The sequence below is a fragment of the Schistocerca piceifrons genome, chromosome 4 (genome assembly GCF_021461385.2).
Source record: "Schistocerca piceifrons isolate TAMUIC-IGC-003096 chromosome 4, iqSchPice1.1, whole genome shotgun sequence".
In the NCBI taxonomy this organism is placed as follows: domain Eukaryota; kingdom Metazoa; phylum Arthropoda; class Insecta; order Orthoptera; family Acrididae; genus Schistocerca; species Schistocerca piceifrons.
In genome coordinates, this window is record NC_060141.1 from 20,148,303 (window position 1) to 20,168,940 (window position 20,638).

Consider the following 20,638-nt stretch of genomic DNA (forward strand, 5'->3'; position numbering starts at 1 on the left):
TTGGAAGTGAGTGTAACAATAAAGCTGGCTAACTTCACAGAAGTCAGTAAGACACACAAAATAAATTAAAAAAAAAAGACCTTACAGGTGTGTAATACTTCTGCCTTGGAAGTTCTGCTTCAGTATGCTGCCTGAGCATTTCAGTGGTTGGAACCCCTGGACGAGAAGTCTGCCCAAACGACTGAAACATCCCAGAATGGTTAAAATGGCACAGAAATAAGGCAGACTGAAACATCCCAGAATGGTTAAAATGGCACAGAAATAAGGCACAGTTGGTGCAGACCATTCTGTACAATCTAAATAGCTCCTCATAAGGATACTGTAGTCATTTCTGTATTTAACATAACACAGTGACTGTTATGAATGAAAGCTGAAATAGTTAGAACCAACAGTTAATACCACCACAGCTTTTCTTAACAACAAAAACTCATAAGCACTGAGTACTGTCAGTGTGTCACCCAACTCTGTGAATGACTGTGGTGTATGCAGTCTGTCATGCATTTTGTTAATAGAAAATGTTTGAATCTGACGAGACAGACTGTAGCAGTGTAATAACAGTTCAGCAGCAGATACAGCACATGGCTGGAGTAATGTTCCGGTTTTTTACTAGCGTGAAAATACAATAAATACGAACTAAAAATTATGACTATAAACTGTGTGATTCAGTAGTTTGGTGGCACCAAATAAAAGGAAAAAGAAAATAATATCATTCCTCATCTGCTGCCTGAGCTTCATTGTCACTGAGAAGATTGTCAGAAGTTAACATCCCACTTGTGCTGGTTACAACTTCCTTTTCCCACCTGCTTCTTCTTCCCCCATGGTTCATAAAGATAAATCTGTGGGATTTTGCAGAGATCTAGGAAACAAGACCAAAATAACATATCCTGCAGTGCACCTGTTAGGGAACCAGTGAGAAAGTAAGTTATCTTGTTCCCAACATTAATGATAAAGTGCAATTACATTTGAGATCATTCAATATTTCTGTAAAGCAAGTAAACAAATAAAACAAAATAGCTGCATGAAAAGCTGTGAAATACAAGAAGTTGGTTGACTGTGATGACAAATGTGCAAGAAATAGTTTAATATTTGACAGCGTGTTAATAATGAAAGTAAGAAGAAACTGGTTCCGATTCTGATAAATAATAGGTAACTATTGCTGCAAATGGCTCTTAAGATGGAATATCCAAGAATCTGAAATGCAGGATGATCTACAAGTTGGAATCACCATCCTTTTTGATGAATATAAATTTAAAGTCAAGTAGTGTGAGATGGAATGGAGGGAAAACCTGTAACATGGCAGCCGTCTTGTAAGCTGGATGCAACTCGTAATTTTCAAATGGGAAAGGGAGTATGTGAAATGTCAAACAAATAGAGAATTATAAACAATGGAAACTCCACATAGGAATATCAGCAGTGTAGGAAAATACAGATTGCTGCTTACCATAAAGAAGACACATGAAGTTGCAGACAGGCACAATTAAGAGACACTTACATAAAGCTTTCAGAAACAGCCTTCATCAACAAAAGAGAAACAGAGAAACACAAACCATTCATACACACAAGCAAGCACACCTCACGCACACATGACCGCCAACTTCAGTAGCTCAGGCAGAATCAACTGTCATACGGACTGGAAGTAGCAGTACGGAGAGAAAGGGGAATGGGAACAGGAAGTAGTGTATTGGTGAAGGAACAGAGGAACACTGCTTAGTGGAGTGTGCACGGACTAGAATCCCAACAGGCACAGCGTCAGGAGGCTGCAGGGCAGAGATGTTGAGTGAAAAGGAGAAGATTGGGGAAAGATGGGTGGGTGCATTGGCAGAGGGTGGGTGACAAGGATCACAAGGAGATGACAGAACAGAGGGGATGGAAACAGTTGGGTGGAGCATAAACCCAGTCACATAACCCATTCCTCATATACTGCCCAAAATGATGGGATCCTCCCAAATGGCCTAACCACTAAAATTCAGGGACCGATGACCGTCGCAGTCTGGTCCCTTGAATCCCCCAAACCAACCAACCCCTAAATTTCCTTTCTCTGAATCCCACCCTTCCTTTCACAATGACCTTCAGCTTTTCAGATTCTGTCTGCATATTCTGGCCAAATACACATCTCCATGGCACAGGCATCCTACAACCACCTCTGCTCCCTCCGTAAGATACTTCTACTGTGCAATCCCTGCTCCATTCATCACATCTCTGAAATTGAGTTCCTTGCTCTCCAGCACCTGAAGGAGCTTTCCAGACGCCACCTCCATAAGTTATCCAACCTGCTGACATCCCACCACCTCCTCGGGGCACCACTATCCGACCCCTACCCTATGCACAGTGTTCCTCCTCGCCCACTCCTCAAAGCACCTAAACCCTGCCTAGCAGACATTTGCAACTTGTCACATCCTCCACAACTCACTACCAACACACTACCAAATCCAAAGCCAAAACAGTCCCATAACACTATTGGTAGTCTTTTCACCATAACCCTCAACTCCACAGAAGTTTCAGTCCTATCCAAAGGCCTCACTCTTAGCCCTACACCCAAATTTAACCATGCTGGACTTGTCAATGACCTGTTCTCCTTCTTCCAATACCTTCAATGGAAGCACTTCTTTGCCACCAATTCCTCCAAGTAAAACCAACCTAATTCCAATATTGAACCCTGTCTCTCCAGTTCATACCACCCCAGTTCATACCACCATCCAACTGTGATCCTCCCCCTCCCACCTATCTGTGGTCACCTTCACGAATTTCTTACCTCCAACTTAGCCTTACTGCTCTTCCCCAGGTCCCTTCCTCAGAATACCAACGTTTCTGCAGAAGAAAGAGTAGCCATACACAACCTCAAAACAAATCCCGACCTAATCTTCCTACCTGCAGACAAAGGTTCTAACACTGTTGTTATAAATCGCAATGACTACCGTATTTACTTGAATCTAAGCCGTGCTTTTTTCCGGTTTTTGTAATCCAAAAAACCGCCTGCGGCTTAGAATCGAGTGCAAAGTAAGCGGAAGTTCTGTAAAATGTTGGTAGGTGCCGCCACAAGTAACTTTTGCCGTCGAATATATGTAGCGCTACACAAGCATGCTTTGCAGGCACAAAGATAAATACTGGCGCCAAAACCTCTGCGTCACTAAATAAATTTAAAAAAAAGAAAAAGGTGGAAGACGAGCTTTTTTTCTCCGCCCCGAGTTTCGACCATTGCATTTTCATACATTATCCAACGAAATAAATACAAATTCCGTATTGTTCATCTTCGAATGTAGCAGCCTTTCAATGTACTACGAAAATCCGACTGGCAAGACTGTTTGGGATGTTTGTCAATATGGCCAACTCTACGTTCTGAATTTTTTCCTATCTGTGACAAGAGATGGTTGCTAATAGAAACTTTTATGAATTGTGAATCACATCCAGTATTCTCTTCATCATAAGAATAATACGAATATAAACATTTTGCCATGTATTCTTTTGTGTTTGCTGCTACTTCATTTAAATCCTGTCTGCCTAATAAACTTCGAAACTAGAGTGAGACAACAGCAATCGCGAAAGAATATACATATCATGCCATGTTTATATTAGTATTATTCTTACGCCGATTAGAGATACAGTCAGAAATGAAGCACGACAACTGACTAGATTTTTAAATCTAAGATGACTCTAATTTCTGTGCAGAAGGTAATGTACTAAAGAGGCATCTGGAAAGATATTCAAACAGAGAAAAATTTTCGCTAAACTCTCCTTCACAACATCTTCTATCACACGCAGTCTATTATTTGGTTCTTGTTGATCATTATCAAAGAAAGCAGCAGTGTAAGTAACAACAAATTGCAGTCTCTTGCCATTGTTTCACTAATGAGACGATTTTATTTATTTATTTATTTTTATTTATTTATTTATTTTCAATTGGAAGCGGAGGTAGCGCGTACAAAAGCAAGCCATGCCGCGAGCGGCGACAGGTCGTAAACACTCACTATCAGAATGCGACAAACAATGCGTGACACAGTACAATAATGCATTTTCAACTTAGAGTGACGAAACACCTATAACAAAGTAACGGCACTTATCAGATCAAAGAAAAATAAGCAATCAATTCAACCCAGACGAAGCACGTGAAAAAGGAAGGGTACCCGTATAAATATGGACGGAGCGCCTGACACATAGCAATGGCTACCTGGTAAAGCTTAACTGCTAAGCTTACGACTCGAACCAAACTACTGTAGCTGTATCGTCATTCATTCGACCTAAATTGTATCTCATATTACAATGGACCAACTTTGTTTCGATTTGGAGATGCGGCCTAAAACTTTTCTCTACCCTTGAATTTCGAATCTCAAATTTCAGGTGCGGCTTAGATTCGAGAAAAATTTTTTTCCTTGATTTCGAGTCTCATTTTTCAGGTGCGGCTTAGATTCGAGTGCGGCTTAGATTCGAGTAAATACCGTAACTGGTGGAAGTCTTCCACAAATTACCTGATTCCTTCTCCTATAAACTCTGCCAGAGTCATCTCATTCCAAAAGTCAACATAACCTTCATCCCCTACTTAAAGCCTTAGGCCATTCCCAGAACCTCTTCCCTCCTTTCGCTCCTCACTCCTATGACATGCCGCACACCCACCTTCTACATGCTCACCAAAATCCACAAACCCAACAATCCTGGACATCCCATTGTGGCTGGTTATTGTGTCCCCACTGAAAGAATTTCAGTCGTCACCGACCAAAACCTCCAACCAATTGCCGGTAATCTAGCCTTTCACATCAAATATACCAACCTCTTCCTTCACTGATTCTCCACCACACCCACCCCTTTATGTCCGTATCCCTGCTTGTCACTGTTGATGCCACCTCCCTATACACCAACATCCCTCAAGCCCATGGTCTTACTGCTATTGAACACTATCTTTCCCAACATCCCTCAGTCTGCAAACACACAACCTCGCTCCTCGCACACCTTTCTAACTTTATCCCAACCCACAGCTACTTCTTCTTTGAAGGGAAGGTATACAAACAAATCTGCATCACAGCACAGGCACCTACAAGGCACCTTCCTATGCTAACCTGTTTACCGGCCGTCTACAGGAGACCTTCCTAGCCTCCCAAACCCAAAAACCTTGGTCTGGTTCAGGTTCACTGGTGATGTCTTCATGATCTGGACTCAGAGCCAAGACATCCTGCCTTCATTCCTTCACAACCTCAACACCTTCTCATTCATCTTCTTCACCTGGTCCTCCTCAATCCAGCATGCCACCTTCCTAGATGTTGACCTCTTTCATTCTGATGACTCCATCTGCACCTCTGTCCACATTCTACCCACCAACCGCCAACAGTATCTGCATTTCAACAGCTGTCGTCCCTTTCACACCAAAAAATCCCTCTCACACAGCTTGGCCACCTGGGGACAGCTTATCTGCAGTGACAAGAACTCCCTTGCTCAGTATACTGAGGGTCACACCAAAGCCTTCACAGACAAGCACTATCCCCTAGACTTAGTCCACAAACAGATCTCCCATGACATTTCCCCTCACAGCCCCAATCCTTCCAGCATTCCCAAGAACCGGCCACAAAGGTGTACCCCCTTCGTCACCCAGTACTACCCCGGATTTAAACAACTGAACCACATCCTTCGCCAGGGCTCTGGTTACCTATCACCACGCCCTGAAATGAGGGACATCCTACCTGAGGTCCTGCCCGCTCCTCTTAAAGCGGATTTCTGTCACCCACTCAATCTCTGTAATATCCTTGTCCATCTCTATGCCACACCCAATCCCAACCCCTTGCCACAAGGAACATAATATCCCTGTGGAAGACTGGGGTGCAAGACCTGCCCAATCACCAACCCAGCACTTCCTATTCCAGTTCTGTCATAGGTTTAACCCACCCCATCAAGGGCCGGGCCGCTTGCGAAAGTAGGCATGTCATTTACCAACTCTGCTGCAACCATTGCGCAGCCTTTTTTACTGATATGACAACCAACCAGCTGTCCACCAGGATGAATGCCCACTGCCAAACTATGGCCAAGAGCAAAGAAGACCACCCTGTGGCACAACATGCTTGACTTCAATGGCTACTTCACTACCCGAGCCACCTGGATCCTCCTGTCCACCACCACCTTCTCTCAACTGCACACACTCTCCAGTCCCGTAATTATCCTGGCCTCAACCTACAGTAACAAAATGTCCCCACACCCTCCACTCGATAGTTTCCAACACCTGTCTTCTACCAGCTCCTCCCCCACATCATCACCCACACTCTTTGTTTGCTGCCCTCTGCCAATGCACCTGCCCATCTCCTTTTTTGTTCCTTTCTTCCCACCAGCCTACTCCACAATCTCCTGAAGCCGCACCTGTCAGCATTCTAGTCCCTGCACGCTCCAGCAGACAGCATTCCTCTGTCCACGCACCTGTACATTATTATCCCTTCCCCTTCCCTGACCCCTCAATGTTGCTCCAATCCCACGTGATAGTTGCATCCTGGCCCGCACAGCGGGAGATGGTGGTCATGTGTGCATGAGGTGTGCTTGCTTGTGTGTATGAATGGTGTGTGTTTGTCCGCTTCTCTTTTGCCGATAAAGGCTGTGACCAAAAGCTTTATGTCCGTGTCTTTTAACTGTGTCTGTCTGCAACTTAACGTGTCGTCTTTGCGGTAAGTAGCAGTCTGTCTTTTCCTACACTGTAGATAGAGAATCACATGAGAAAAATAATGGTGCCTTTCATTTGAGCATACATTTACCCATTCTAAGTTTATGACTAATGTTTCTTCCTCACAGGTGACTCAAACACTGATGGCATTAACACAAGCTGAATACACTGAAATCATTCCAATATCAGAAGAGAGGAATATCCACGTTTTCACAGAGGAATTTGGCTGGTGCCACCCATAAGGCGGACTGTCCATTAACCATTGGTGCAGTGGTGAAACTTCTTGTGACATTCAGTGAAATTGGTTCTGTCGCATACAAATCCAAAGCTGGTCCATCGACAGTGGCTGTAGTACTCTATACATCTCGCAGGAAAATGGAGTCAGCCATACTTCAATAATCAAAGTCTTGGGCACACATATATGGCATCCTTACAAAGTGCATTTTACAACTTGTCGCCACGGGCAATCCAGAGCATAGGGCTGTTTGCAGGACGAATGATTTCCGAGCTGTTCAAAAACTGTCATTTCACCTCTTTAATTCTGTTCACAGATAGAGCTAATTTCTATGCCAACAGAGAGCCACATGAATTCAGAGGTATTGCTCAGAAGTCAATCCTCAACAGATGGAGCCATCAAATATAGTTCGCACACTGAAAGTGAAGTTTTGGTATGTAATACGGGGTTCTCGTATTGGTAGCCTGTTCTTTACTCAGGGTACACTACCAGCAGCCCGTTCTCTGAAGCTGTTGGATGAAGATCTGCTGCCATCGCTGCTCTCTGAAGAAGGGAGATTTAAAACTTTCTTCCAGCACAATACTACCCCGTCTCATTAGAGGTTAGCCATCTGGGCATATCAGGATTTCCATTTTCCTAGGGAATGCACAAGGTTGTAAAGAACCAGTGGAGTGGACGTAACATTCTCCAGATTTAAGTCCATTACACTTCTGTTCAAATAGACACGTGAAGGCAGTCGAGTGTGCAGCAACGGTCAGAAACTCGGCATGCTGTAGAGAGCAGATCATCGATGTTTCTGCTCACACCCCAGAACATTTGTCGGTTACAGCCGTGAAGAATGGGTGAAGTGAGTAACAACAACCTTACAATGTGCTGAACAACTCATTGAGTACATCGTGTAGCATTTAAATATTATTACCAGCGTTTCCTCATTCTCTGCAAAATTTAACATAACTCAAGAATGAATAAAGCTATGCTGGAATGAAAGACACTATTGTTTTCCTCTTTTAGTTCTCTGTTTGCCACCAAACTAACAGACTTTCATTTGAAAATTACGAGTTGAATCCAAAAAGAGCATCATGTTGGTAACATAGCCTCACAGGTTTGCCCCCCCCCCCCCCCCCCACACACACACACACACACACACACACACACACACACACACACACACACACACAGTTCCATTTCATACTATTCAATTTGTTTATCCAAATATTTTTGATTTAAAAGAGTGGCTCCACACCTTCGGCCACCCTGTAGTTACTTTCACTGATGATGTTAGCATTACAACCGAGCCTAATGGACGAATCTCCAGCCCTCTTCAGCTACAGTAAGTACATAACACCTGCCTAATTTTTCCAATAGTATGTAGCCAATTTTTAAAGCAAAGGTTTACAGTTCACTACCGTGCAAAAAATCCTTCACCTACGATTTCAAAATCAATAAGGCACGTAAGTCAATCCTTTACAAAATCACATCTACTGCCTTTCCTACAACTTCTCTTTGTTACTTCTTACAGCAGCTTACCTTTATACATGCAACTTGCAGAGGTGTTTCACCCTTTGCATTTCTTTTATCTTTTGCTGATGTAGCCTTAGGAGAATGAGCTGTCTTTTTACTTTTTGATTTTTCTCTACTGGTCCTCTGAGTTACTAATGGTTCATCAGAGTTTGTTACAGAGTTGCTGCCTGATGCCTTCCTGGATCTGCGACCTTTACTGACCGAACGTTTCGGAGGCCGTTTATTCCGCACGTTGACAGCTTCTGCAGCAATTTTTGATTTAACAGTAAAATCATCAGTTTCCCTCTGTTCACATGTATCATCCTTTATCTTATGATGAGAATAATGTTGATCATCATTGTTCTTCTGCATAGATTTTCTTGAATAGGTTTTAACAGCTGATGAATTTCTTGATGACTTTAAACGTGCTGTGTTCTGTGGTAGACCAACACTGTCAACTGCAGTTGTCAGTTGCCGACACCCCTCATTCGAGTGTAAATCTTCTGATAATGGATCACTGTGGAAGACAAAAAGTGTACACTAATACAAAATCACCATGTTCTCAATATTTGTTCAATGCATTATTATCAAACGAAACACTTTCAATTGCATACCAGCGTATTTCATTTAAATAGATAAGATTTTAAAATATAAACTATGTTTCACTATCAATATACATTTAAAATTGAAAACAGATAAAGAGCCCATCATCTATATAAATGGCTATTTCTGGCTTCAACACAGGTACAATTGCACACATGAACACAATTTTTTTTTTAAGACTATGTAACAGGACATCCTCCTCTACCATTGCTTTCCCTCAACAGCACTTGTCGATGACAGTATTCTTTTTCGAATTTTGGACATGTCAATATTATCTCAGTTGCTCTTTTGAAAACTTTCACATAATTTTAAGCTAAAATTTATGAAATGGAATTACTTTATAAAATATTTTAGTTTCTATGTTATAATCGATAAGTACCAGTTCTGAATGTACAGTTGAAATTATTTTTTTAGAAACATTTCCAATTACGAATTATTGGCACACTTAAAACTTCTATTATTAATTACACAATCCTGTACTGTTTACTATGTTTATTTCTGGATTCATTTATGAAATAATAATCGAAATTAATACTGTAACAGAAACCAGTAGAAACTCATTTGTTAAGAAAAACTGTAAACCCTTTGGAAAATTGTTATTTCTGCAGAGTGTGGGAGTCATCAGCATGACTCTGTGTGATAGAGATATTTTTGTATTTTTGTGCAAACAATGTAATTTCAGCTTTGTTAGTGTGAAAAATCAAAACACGTATGCTATACTAAAATGTGAGAAAATATATTTATGTAAAAAAAATGCTGCCATAACAATCTTCAGATTTATTTCATTAAAACCTGAGGACCTGATGTGACATTTTCAGTTTCAAGAATCAGAACCCTGGACAAGAGACTGACAACCTCCACTGTTAAGTCCCATAGCGCTCAGAGCCTAGACAAGATGAACTGGAGCCATCTCAACATGACAAGCTAGGTAAGCTAGAAAGATTATTGTAATCTTCATTCCTCTCGAATCTTCATAAAAGACTGCTTATTAATTATTTTGATTGCACATTAATGTGGACAACTGATGGAAGTAGGAAGAAGGGAGGAGATTACAATGTTCAGTTTGTAATCACCAACGACACTGTTTTATACATCAAAACAAGTACGGATATGAAAACTGAATTCACATATAAAATTAGTATGGATTACTCAAAATCTCGTAGGGAACAACGAACAATACAAAAAGACAGATCCTAACTACCACATACAGGAGGCGTTTGGTGGCAGACAAGTGCAACTGCAAAAGACTGCTATATATTATTCAGCTATCAGACCACATCTGATGACAGCCTTCATCGGACAGCTGGAATAGTTCTAGCATTCACTTTCATTGTGTCTGTCTGCCAATGCCTCCTCTATATAGTGACTCAATTTTCTGAAAGTCTAATTTCCTATAAATTCACACTTCATAGTGTCGAAAACGCCTCGATAGGTGGAATGCCTGAATATGTAGTTCCAACAAACATCTGATTTTCAGGAACATCCTCAAGGTTAATGTCTAATGTGGACTGATATGAAATCTGATTAAAGTATTGATAAATGTTTATACCCAGAGAAGACAGTTTATAGCACCAATATATGTTGACCAAATCTAACTTTCCACAGCTTGTGCACCCATCTCTCATACTTTTTTTCAGTTGGAATGGGTTTCTTGGTTACTTAGTTACATATTATGTGGATGTTACACAATTATGTGGATGAGTAATGTTAGAGGCTACAAGTAAATGACTTGTTTGTGTGTATGCTACATGTTCATCATTTTCAGATTATTAAATTTACTACAAAAAATGAACATAGTATGTTTTTACACTACTGATACTTGTGTAATAAAATTAATTTTGGCTGGCACATGACACTTGCTTTTTTTCCAGAGCTGCGTCGAGAATCTCATACCCACATCTTAAAACGCATGTTCCTGTCAACCTCAAGTTCAGAAAGTTGATGTCTTCATCACCATCACCACGAATATGTTAAAGTGCACGTGAGTGGAAACTGACTGCTGACCGGAAATCGTAAGTGTAATCAAAGTAGTCCATGACGGGATGATATAATTAATGTTGGAAAACAAACTTTACACCTACACTGCTACAGTGTGGAAGTGATGTAACAAAATCCACCAAAATAGAAATTGAAGCTGCATGTGATACTGATTGGGCAGAACTCAGTATCAAGTGTGGGTCCTTCTATCGCCCACCAGACTCATCTACTGATATAGCTGAAAGCTTCAGAGAAAACCTCAGTTCACTTGCACGTAAATTCCCCAGTCATAATGTAAGCATTGGTGGAGACTTTAATCATCCAACAATTAATTGAGAAAATTACAGTTTTGTTAGTGGTGGGTGTGACAAAACATCCTGTGGAGCTTTACTAAATGTGTTCTCTGAAAACTACCTACAACAGATAGGTGTAACCCCACTCATGATGGAAATATATTGCCTCTGTGGCAACAATGATTACGAAAGACAAAGGACAACTAAAACAAGCAGAAAGATATACATGTTCAGTAAACTAGATAAAAACTTAGTGTCATATCTCACTGAGGCTCTTGAAACTTGTGCTGGAGCATGCAGAAGGAACTCTCATTTAACACAATATTTGACCATGCACTGGATAGATATGTACCCAGTAGAAGAGTTCATAAGGGGAGGGAACAGTCACTGTACAGAAACTTATAAGGAAACAGAGATTACTGTGTAATACTTGTAAAACCAAACGTAGGGCTGTAGATAGGTAGATGCTCAATGAGACTCATTTGGCTGTCACGAGAGCAATGTGTGATGCCTTCAATGACTACCGTGGCAGAATATTGTCAAATGATCTTTCACAGAACCCAAAGAAATTGTGGTCATATGTAAAGTCTGTTAGTGGCACCGAAGTTCGTGTCCAGTCCCTAGCAAATGAGACAGGAACTGAAACAGAGTAGCAACGTCAAAGCTGAAATGCTTAACTCCGTTTTCCAATGTCCCTTTACAAAGGTAAACCTATGAGAATTGCCCCAATTTAATCCTTGTATCACTGACAACGTGAATGGAATAAGTATTAATGTCAGTGGTGTTGAGAAAAGGCTGAAATCATTACAACTGAATCACTCCCTGTCACACACTATATTGAAACTGCAGCTGAGTAAGCCCTTCTTCTAACTATAATCCATCATAGATCCCTCAAACAAAAGACTGTGCTCAGCTCTCGGAAAAAGGCACAGGTCATACCCATTTACAAGAAGGATAGCAGAGCGATCCACAAAACTACTGTCCAATATCCTTGACATCGATTTGTTGTACATTCTTAGAACATATTCTGAACTCAAACATAATGAGGTATCTTGGAAAGGAATGACCTCCTCAATGCCAACCAGCATGGATTTCGAAAACATCAATCATGTGAAACTCAACTCACACTTTTCTCACATCACATACTGGATGCTTTGGTTCAAGGCAGTCAGGTAGCTGCCGTATTTCTTTATTCCTGAAAAGCATTTGACTCAGTACCACATCTATATTACTGTCCAAAGTATGATCATATGGGTTATCAAGTGAAATTTGACTGGATTGAGGACTTTTTGGTAGGGAGGATGCAGCATTTTATCTTGGATGGAGAGTCGTCAGATGTAGAAGCAACTTCAGGTGTGTCCCAGGGAAGTGTGTTGAGACCCTTGCTGAAAATATTAATAGTAAAATCAGACTTTTGGCACATGATGCAGTTATATATAATGAAGAACTATTTGAAGGAAGCTGCATAAATATTCAGCCAGATCTTGATAATATTTCAATGTGGCACATAGATTGGCAATTTGTACTATATGTTCAGAAATGTAAAATTTTGCACTTAAAAAATAGTATCCGATGACTACAATGTCAATGCGTCACTCTTGGAATCAGCCAACTTGTACAAATACCTGGGTGTAACACTTTGTAGGGATATGAAGTAGAATGATCACATAGGTTCAGTAGTTGGTAAATCAAGTAGTAGCCTTCAGTTTACTGGTAGAATACTGGGGAAGTGCAATCAATCTACAAAGGAAATCGCTTACAAATCACTCAACGGCCGGTTCTAGAATATTGTTCAAGTGCGTGGGACCTATACCAGATAGGACTAACACGGGATTGTGAATGTACACAGAGAAGGGCAACACAAATAGTCACAGACTTGTTTAATCCATGGGAGAAGGCCACAGAGATACTGAAGGAACTGAACTGGATGCCTCTTGAAGATAAACATAAACTATCCTGAGAAAGACTACTACCAAAGTTTCAAAAACCAGCTTTAAATGACTGCTCTAGGAGTATACAACAACACCCTAAGTATCACTCACATAAGGGATCGTGCGGATAAGATTAGAACAATTACTGCATACACAGAGACATTCAAACAATCATTCTTCCTGCATTCCATAAGTGAATGGAGCAGGAAGAAGCCCTATAACTGGTACAATGGGGTGCACCCTCTGCCATGCACCTCATAATGGTTCGAAAAATGCTGATGTATATGTAGGTACATGTTTGAGAAGGCCTCATGCAGAGTTGCAATTTGAGGGATCTAAGTGCTTTGTTCCTATCGGAGCTAGGAACGTGTGGTAAAATGTTGTTGGTTTAGCTCAGACCAGCTTCCTTTTGTGTAGCCATAAGATCATCTGTCTTCATGTACATCTACATGGTTACTTCGCAATTCACACTTAAGTACTGGGCAGACAGTTCATCGAACCATTTTCATACTACTTCTCTACCATTCCACTCTCGAATAGCGCATGGGAAAAAGGAACATCTAAATCTTTCCGTTCGAGCTCTGATTTATTTTATTATGGTGATCATTTCTCCCTACGCAGGTGGACGTCAAAAAAATATTTTCGCATTCGGAAGAGAAAGTTGATGATTGAAATCTCATAAATAGACCTCGCTGCAAAGAAAACCGACTTTTTTTTCAGAGACTGCCACCCCAACTTGCATATCATATCAGTGACACTCTCACCCCTATTGCTCGATAACACGAAACGAGCTATCCTTCTTTGCACATTTTCGATGTCCTCCATCAATCCCACCTGGTAAGGATCCCACACCACGCAGCAATATTCCAGCAGACGGACAAGTGTAACATAGGCTGTCTCTTTAGAGGGTTTGTCGCACCTTCTAAGTGTTCTGCCAACAAAGCGCAGTCTTTGTTTCGCCTTCCCCACAATATTATCTATGTGGTCTTTCCAATTTAAGTTGCTCGTAATTGTAATTCCTAGGTATTTAGTCGAATTGACAGCCCTTAGATGTGTGCGATTTATCGTACACCCAAAATGTATCGGATTTCTTTTAGTACCCATGTGGATGACATTGCACTTTCCTTTGTTTAGTGCCAATTGCCACTTTTCGCACCATACAGAAATTCTCTCTAGATAATTTTGTAATTGGAATTGATAGTCTGATGATTTTACTGGACGGTAAATTACAGCGTCATCTGCAAACAATCTAAGGGGCCTGCTCAGATTATCACCTAGGTCATTTATGTAAATCAGGAACAGCAGAGGGCCTATGACACTACCTTGTGGAACGCCAGATATCACTTCTGTTCTACTCGATGATTTACTGTCTACCATTACGAACTGCGACCTCTCTGAGACGAAATCATGAATCCAGTCACACAACTGAGACGATACTCCATATGCACGCAATTTGATTAATAGTCGCTTGTGAGGAATGGTATCAAAAGCCTTCTGGAAATCTAGGAATATGGAATCAATCTCAGATCCCTTGTCGACAGCATTAATTACTTCATGGGAATAAAGAGCTAGCTGTGTTACACAAAAACGCTATTTTCTGAATCTGTGTTGGTTATGTATCAATAAGTCATTTTCTTCAAGGTGATAATGTTCGATTACAGTATATGCTCCAAAATCCTACTGCAAATTGAGGTCAGTGACATGGGTCTGTAATTCAATGGGTTACTCAAAATTTCCTTTCTTGAACATAGGTGTTACCTGTGCTACTTTCCAGTCTTTAGGAACAGACCTTTTGTCAAGTGAGCAGTTGTATACGATTGCTAAGAAAGATGCCATTGTGTCTGCATACTATGAAAGGAACCTGACTGGTATACCATCTGCACCAGAGGACTTGCCTTTCTTAAGTGATTTGAGTTGTTTCGCAACACCTAAGATAGCTACCTTTATGTCACTCATGCTAACAGCTGTTCTGGTTTCGAATTCTGGAATATTTTCTTCGTCTTCTCTCATGAAGGAATTATGGAAAACTGTATTTAGTAACTCCGCTTTAGTGGCACCATCATCGGTAACATTTCCATCGCTATCGCGCAGTAACAGTATTGACTGTTTTTTGCCACTGGTGTACCTTACATACGACCAGAATCTCTTTGGGTTTTCTACCATATTTTGAGACAATGTTTCATTGTGGAAACTATTAAAAGCATCTCGCACTGACATCAGCACTAAATTTCGAGCTTCCGTGGAACTTAGCCACTCTTGGGGATTTTGCATTGTTCTGAATTTGGCATGCTTTTTTCATTGCTTCTGCAACAGTGTTCCGACGAGTTTTGTGTACCATGGTGGATCAGTCCCGTCTCTCTATTAACTTATGCGGTATGAATCTATCTATTGCTGCCGATACTGTATCTTTGAATTTGAGCCATATCTGGTCTACACTCACATAATTAGCTTGGAAGAAATGGAGACTCTCTTAGGAGGGCATCAAGAGAATTTTTATCTGCTGTTTTAGATATATTTTGCCTTTATGTTTAGTGGTTTTGGGCCTCGCTACAATGACCTTGTGTTCGCTAAACCCTGTATACATCATGACGCTATCTATTAGATCAGGATTATTTGTGGCTAAGAGGTCAAGTAGGACTCATTCCAATGCCAGGAGCGGAAAGGCTTATCTTAGGGGGAAAAAAGGACAGGTATACACTCGCACACACACACATATCCATCCGCACATATACAGACACAGGCATATGCAAATGCAAAGAGGTTGGGCAGAGATGTCAGTCAAGGCGGAAGTACAGAGGCAAAGATGTTGCTGAATGAAAGGTGAGGTACGAGGGGTGGCAACTTGAAATTAGCGGAGGTTGAGGCCTGGTGGGTAATGGGAAGAGAGAATATATTGAAGGGCAAGTTCCCATCTCCAGAGTTCTGATAGGCTGGTGTCAGTGGGAAGTATCCAGATAACCCGGATGGTGTAACATTGTGCCAAGGTGTGCTGGCCGTGCACCAAGGCATGTTTAGCCACAGGGTGATCCTCATTACCAACAAACACTGTCTTCCTGTGTCTGTTCATGCGAATGGACAGTTTGTTGCTGGTCATTCCCACACAGACGCCTTTTACTACTACTACTTACTACTACTACTACTAGGCTCTACAGCCCTTGGAGGGCCTTGGCCTGCATCACAATATCCTGCCATTCTATCTGGCCCATGGCTATCCGTCTCCATTGTCTAGACACCCAGCTTTTTCATGTGTTCTACAATTCCGTCCATCCATCTCTTTCTGGGACATCACTTCCGTCATCTGCCTCCAGTCTTGGCATCAAAAATCTTCTTACATGTACTGTCTTCCTCCATTCTGACCATGTGTCGTACCTATCGCAGTCTTCTTATTTTAATGGTAGTGACAATGTCAGGTTCTTCAAAAAGATGTGCCAGCCTTCTTGATCGTATATTGAGCCGTATATTTTACACAGAACCTTTCTCTCCCAAATGCTAAGGATCCTTTCCTCATTTGCAATCATGGTCCATGTCTCGGCACCATACATAACGACTGGTCTTATAATTGTTTTGTAAATGAGGATTTTAGATTTTCGTGATAGAAGTGAACTCCTAAGCATTGGTAGTGTGGCAAAGTAGCATCTGTTGCTTGCTGCTATTCTAGCTTTCACCTCGCTGCTGATGTCATTTGTCTCTGTGATAGTTGATCCGAGGTACTTGAAGTCTCTCACCCTTTCAAACTCATTGTTGACTATCGCTGGTTGGTCATTGCCATATATTAGGTCTTTTCAACATTGACGACCAGGCCAAGTTCCCTTTCACCTCTCTCCAGTTGTTGATAGGCATCATCCAGCACAGTGGTGTTTCGTGTGAGTAATGCCCAATCATCTGCGTAGGCCAGGTACTGCAGTGACCGATTAAAAAAGGTCCCTCCTCTATTTATTTCTATCTGGCTTATGGCTTTTTCTAGGCAGAGGTCGAATAGCAGTGAGGAGATGTTGTCACCCTGTCTCAGTCCCTTCTTCACTTCCAATTCTCTGGAGATTTCGTCCTGTATTTTCACTTTACAGTTGGTTTCACTGAGGGTCATCATAGTAAGTTCAATGAACTTCTTAGGTATTCCTGCCTCTTCCATCACATTCCGCAATGTCACTCTTGAGATGCTATCATAGGCTTGTTTAAAATTGATATAAAGCCGATGTACTTTTATTTGATGTTCATAACATTTTTCAAGTAGTATGAGTAATGTGAATATTTGGTCAGTTGTTGACCTATTTCTTCTAAAGCCACTCTAATAGTCTCCAATTCTCTCTTCCACACAGGGAGTAAGCCTCCTAGTTAGAACCTTGGAGAACACTTTATGTGTAGTATTTAGCAGGGATATTCCTTGGTAATTCTGGCAGTTTAATTCATCTCCTTTTCTATGTATGGGGCACATAATAGCCATTTTCCACCCCATTGGCATGCTCTCCTCCTGAAAGATGTTCAGTATTACTTTATGTATTGCTTTCCACAATGCTTCCCCATCACATTTGAGTAGGTCCGCCTTGATCTCATCTTCTCCAGGTGCCCTATTATTTTTTAAGGTCTTAATGGCTTGTATCACTTCCCCCAGTGTGGGTTCTCGTGCTATGACCTCTGGTCCATAATAAGTTATTTCCACCAGTTCTTCTTGTTCTAATCCTTCTACTTCTGGCTTCAGTAACTCTTGGAAGTATTCTGCCCACCTGTCGAGTTTTTTATTACTCTCCCCTAACAAATCCCCTTCCTTATTTCTTCAAGTATTTGTTCTGGCTTGAAAACCAACCTTTCTTTGTTTAATCTTTTGGTACATTTCGCGTACTTGCTATTGGCTCTCCAGGAAATTAGGTGGAAGGGAAGTGACTTAATGGACTCAGGAAATTTCACAATATTCTATAATGGTGGGAGGACAAATACTTTTGGTACAAGTTTTGTGGTCACTAAAGGACTGAAACATGCTGTAATGCACGTCAAACCCGTCCTCTTCCTGCAAACCCTCTTAGCTACATGGCGCTTCTCATTATATTCATTCAGATTTGCTCTAGTTCTTCTCTGAAATAATTTCATTAGATCTATGTTACGCTCCTCAATTCTTCTCATACAGTCTTCATCAAACCGATCTGCCTTCCTTTGAGCCTGTACATGTCCCAAAACCTCCCCAACTGCCTCAAGGATTGCAGTCTTACATTGTTTCCACATTATTTCTATATGTTCATTTGATGTGTCGGTATCATTCTTAATCCCCTCTTCTATTTTCACCTGATATGTTCGTATTTCTTCTGAGTTTAGTTTCTTAATGTCAAAAATTTTCTGTTTGTGGCCTTTTTGTTTACTCAATAGTGAGATCCTTGCCTGTACTTAATTCTCACTAGATGATGGTCTGAACTGCAGTCAGCTCCACGTTGACTCCTAGCATCCATTATGTCTGATCCATGTCTCCTGTCAATCAATATATGGTCTGATTTCTAGTTTGTCCACCTGGTGACATTCATGTTTCTTTGCGTATATTTTTGTGAGGAAACCATGTACTGCTGACAGTCATGTTTTTACTTATAGCAAAATCTACAACCCTAATTCCATTGTCATTTGATATTTCATGGAAGCTATGTCTTCCTATAATTGGCTGACAAGCCTCTTCTTTCCTTATTTTTGCATTCAAGTCTCCTATTATGATCTTAACATCAAGCTTAGGAGCCTGATAATACAACTGCTCTACTTTGCTATAAAACTCATCCTTCCGTTGTTCATCTGCCTCCTCAGTGGGTGCATGTACATTTATAATTCTTATGTTGAAAAGCTTTCACCTTAATCACAATATGGACACCCGTTCATCGGCAGGTTTGACGTGCATTACAGCATGTTTCAGTCCTTTAGCGACCACAAAACTTGTACCAAAGGTATTTGTCCTCCCACCATTATAGAATATTGTGAGATTTCCTGAGTCCATTAAGTCACTTCCCTTCCACCTAATTTCCTGGAGAGCCAATAGTTTTATACCATAGTTGTTTACTTGCATTAGCAGCTGCCGCAGGGCGCCAGCTTGGTACAGGTTCCGCACATTCTATGCTCCTATGTACATATCTCTTACCTTTGTTTGGTTGTTGGGGTCATCATCAAAACATCTGTCCAGCTTATTCCTTTGTTAGCATTCACAACAAGTGATTTTTACAGGGAAAGATTGATCTTCCGCCCAACCATTTGAGGGGCTGCCTCTTACAGCTCACCAGGTAGCTGGTTCCATTTTCAGGAGAACATCCTCAGCCTTTGTAGATCCCTCTACTGACTGCAAGGTAGCAGTTGATGGTTGGGGCCTCCTCTGCCTTTCTTCCACGCCATTGGCTCTCATAACTGCTGGTTTTGGTCGACCCCAGGTATTTTATTTCCCTGGTACCCTCCATATCTGGAGGATGTAACCCTATACGCCACTTGGGGAGGTGCCCGATGGGGGACCAGCAACCCCACACAGGCCAGCATCAGAAAAGTCCATGCAAAATTATAGGGATTTCTCATCAGAAAGTTGTTTCCTTAGTAAACCCTTTGAAAGGTACAGAAGGAGGTCTCTACAATATTGATATTATCAAAAGATGTGTCACAAGAAACATCCCTTTACAACTAACTTAGTTTTACATTAGTATGTGGCAAACAATAGAAATTAACACACTTAAGTCAGCAAATAGACTGCAAAACCTAGATGAATTGATTCTTTTTCTACATTAAGCCAGGTGTTATCTCCACCATTTCTGACAAGGGGAATCAAGGTTATGAAGTGTAAACATGATGGGTTAACATCCAAGTATGAGTGCTGAACTATAATAGGAGGGCATTTGTTGAAACATATAATAGGTGGGCCTTCAGAGTTACAGTGGTGAGAGAGTATTTAACAAGGAGTAAAATAAATATAGCATGCAAGACAGACTAAAAGCCATGAACAAATAGGAGCTATGGTAGGAGTAGGTTAGCTCGATATATATGTAAAAAATGATAAGGTAGAGTTGGAAGTGTGTTATTAACAGGATATTTTCTCTAATCTTTATGTATGTGTGGTCCATGGAAAGGATAGATGGACCTAGAGGAAAAGGATGAAATATACACGAGAGAAAGAGGAGGATACGTATATGGGGATGCTATCACTGTGGAAATTTAAAAGACTGTGTAAAGATAATCTTTCTGCAGAAAGAATTGTATCTTGGCAGTTTCTAGGTTTGTTGGTACTGTTAGTTTTGAGGTTGCACCAAAGTAGCAAAGTACATGAATTTATCTGAATTTAGTTGTCTATTCTATATGTTATTTTAAATATCAGAATAAAAAGGAAAGTGTCTTAGTTTTGTACACTGTCATTCAGGATTGGGATGACAGGTAACTGATTATACAACACCCAACAACAAATGCTCTTCTGGTTCAGTTGCAGTTTATAAATGCTGATGATTTTTCATGGCCTCATAACAATGAATTTGGT

The 20,638-nt window shown here is 40.9% G+C and overlaps 1 protein-coding gene across 2 annotated transcripts in view; it reads right to left on the reverse strand.

Annotated features, from left to right (window-relative positions):
* Window positions 1-20,638, reverse strand: part of LOC124795199 (BRCA1-associated RING domain protein 1-like) — a 202,600-nt gene that overhangs the window by 150,602 nt on the left and 31,360 nt on the right. For both annotated transcript variants that reach the window (XM_047259106.1, XM_047259105.1), the window contains exon 3: window positions 8,391-8,880. In XM_047259106.1, coding sequence (XP_047115062.1) covers window positions 8,391-8,880 — 490 coding nt within the window. The remainder of the gene's footprint in view (window positions 1-8,390; window positions 8,881-20,638) is intronic.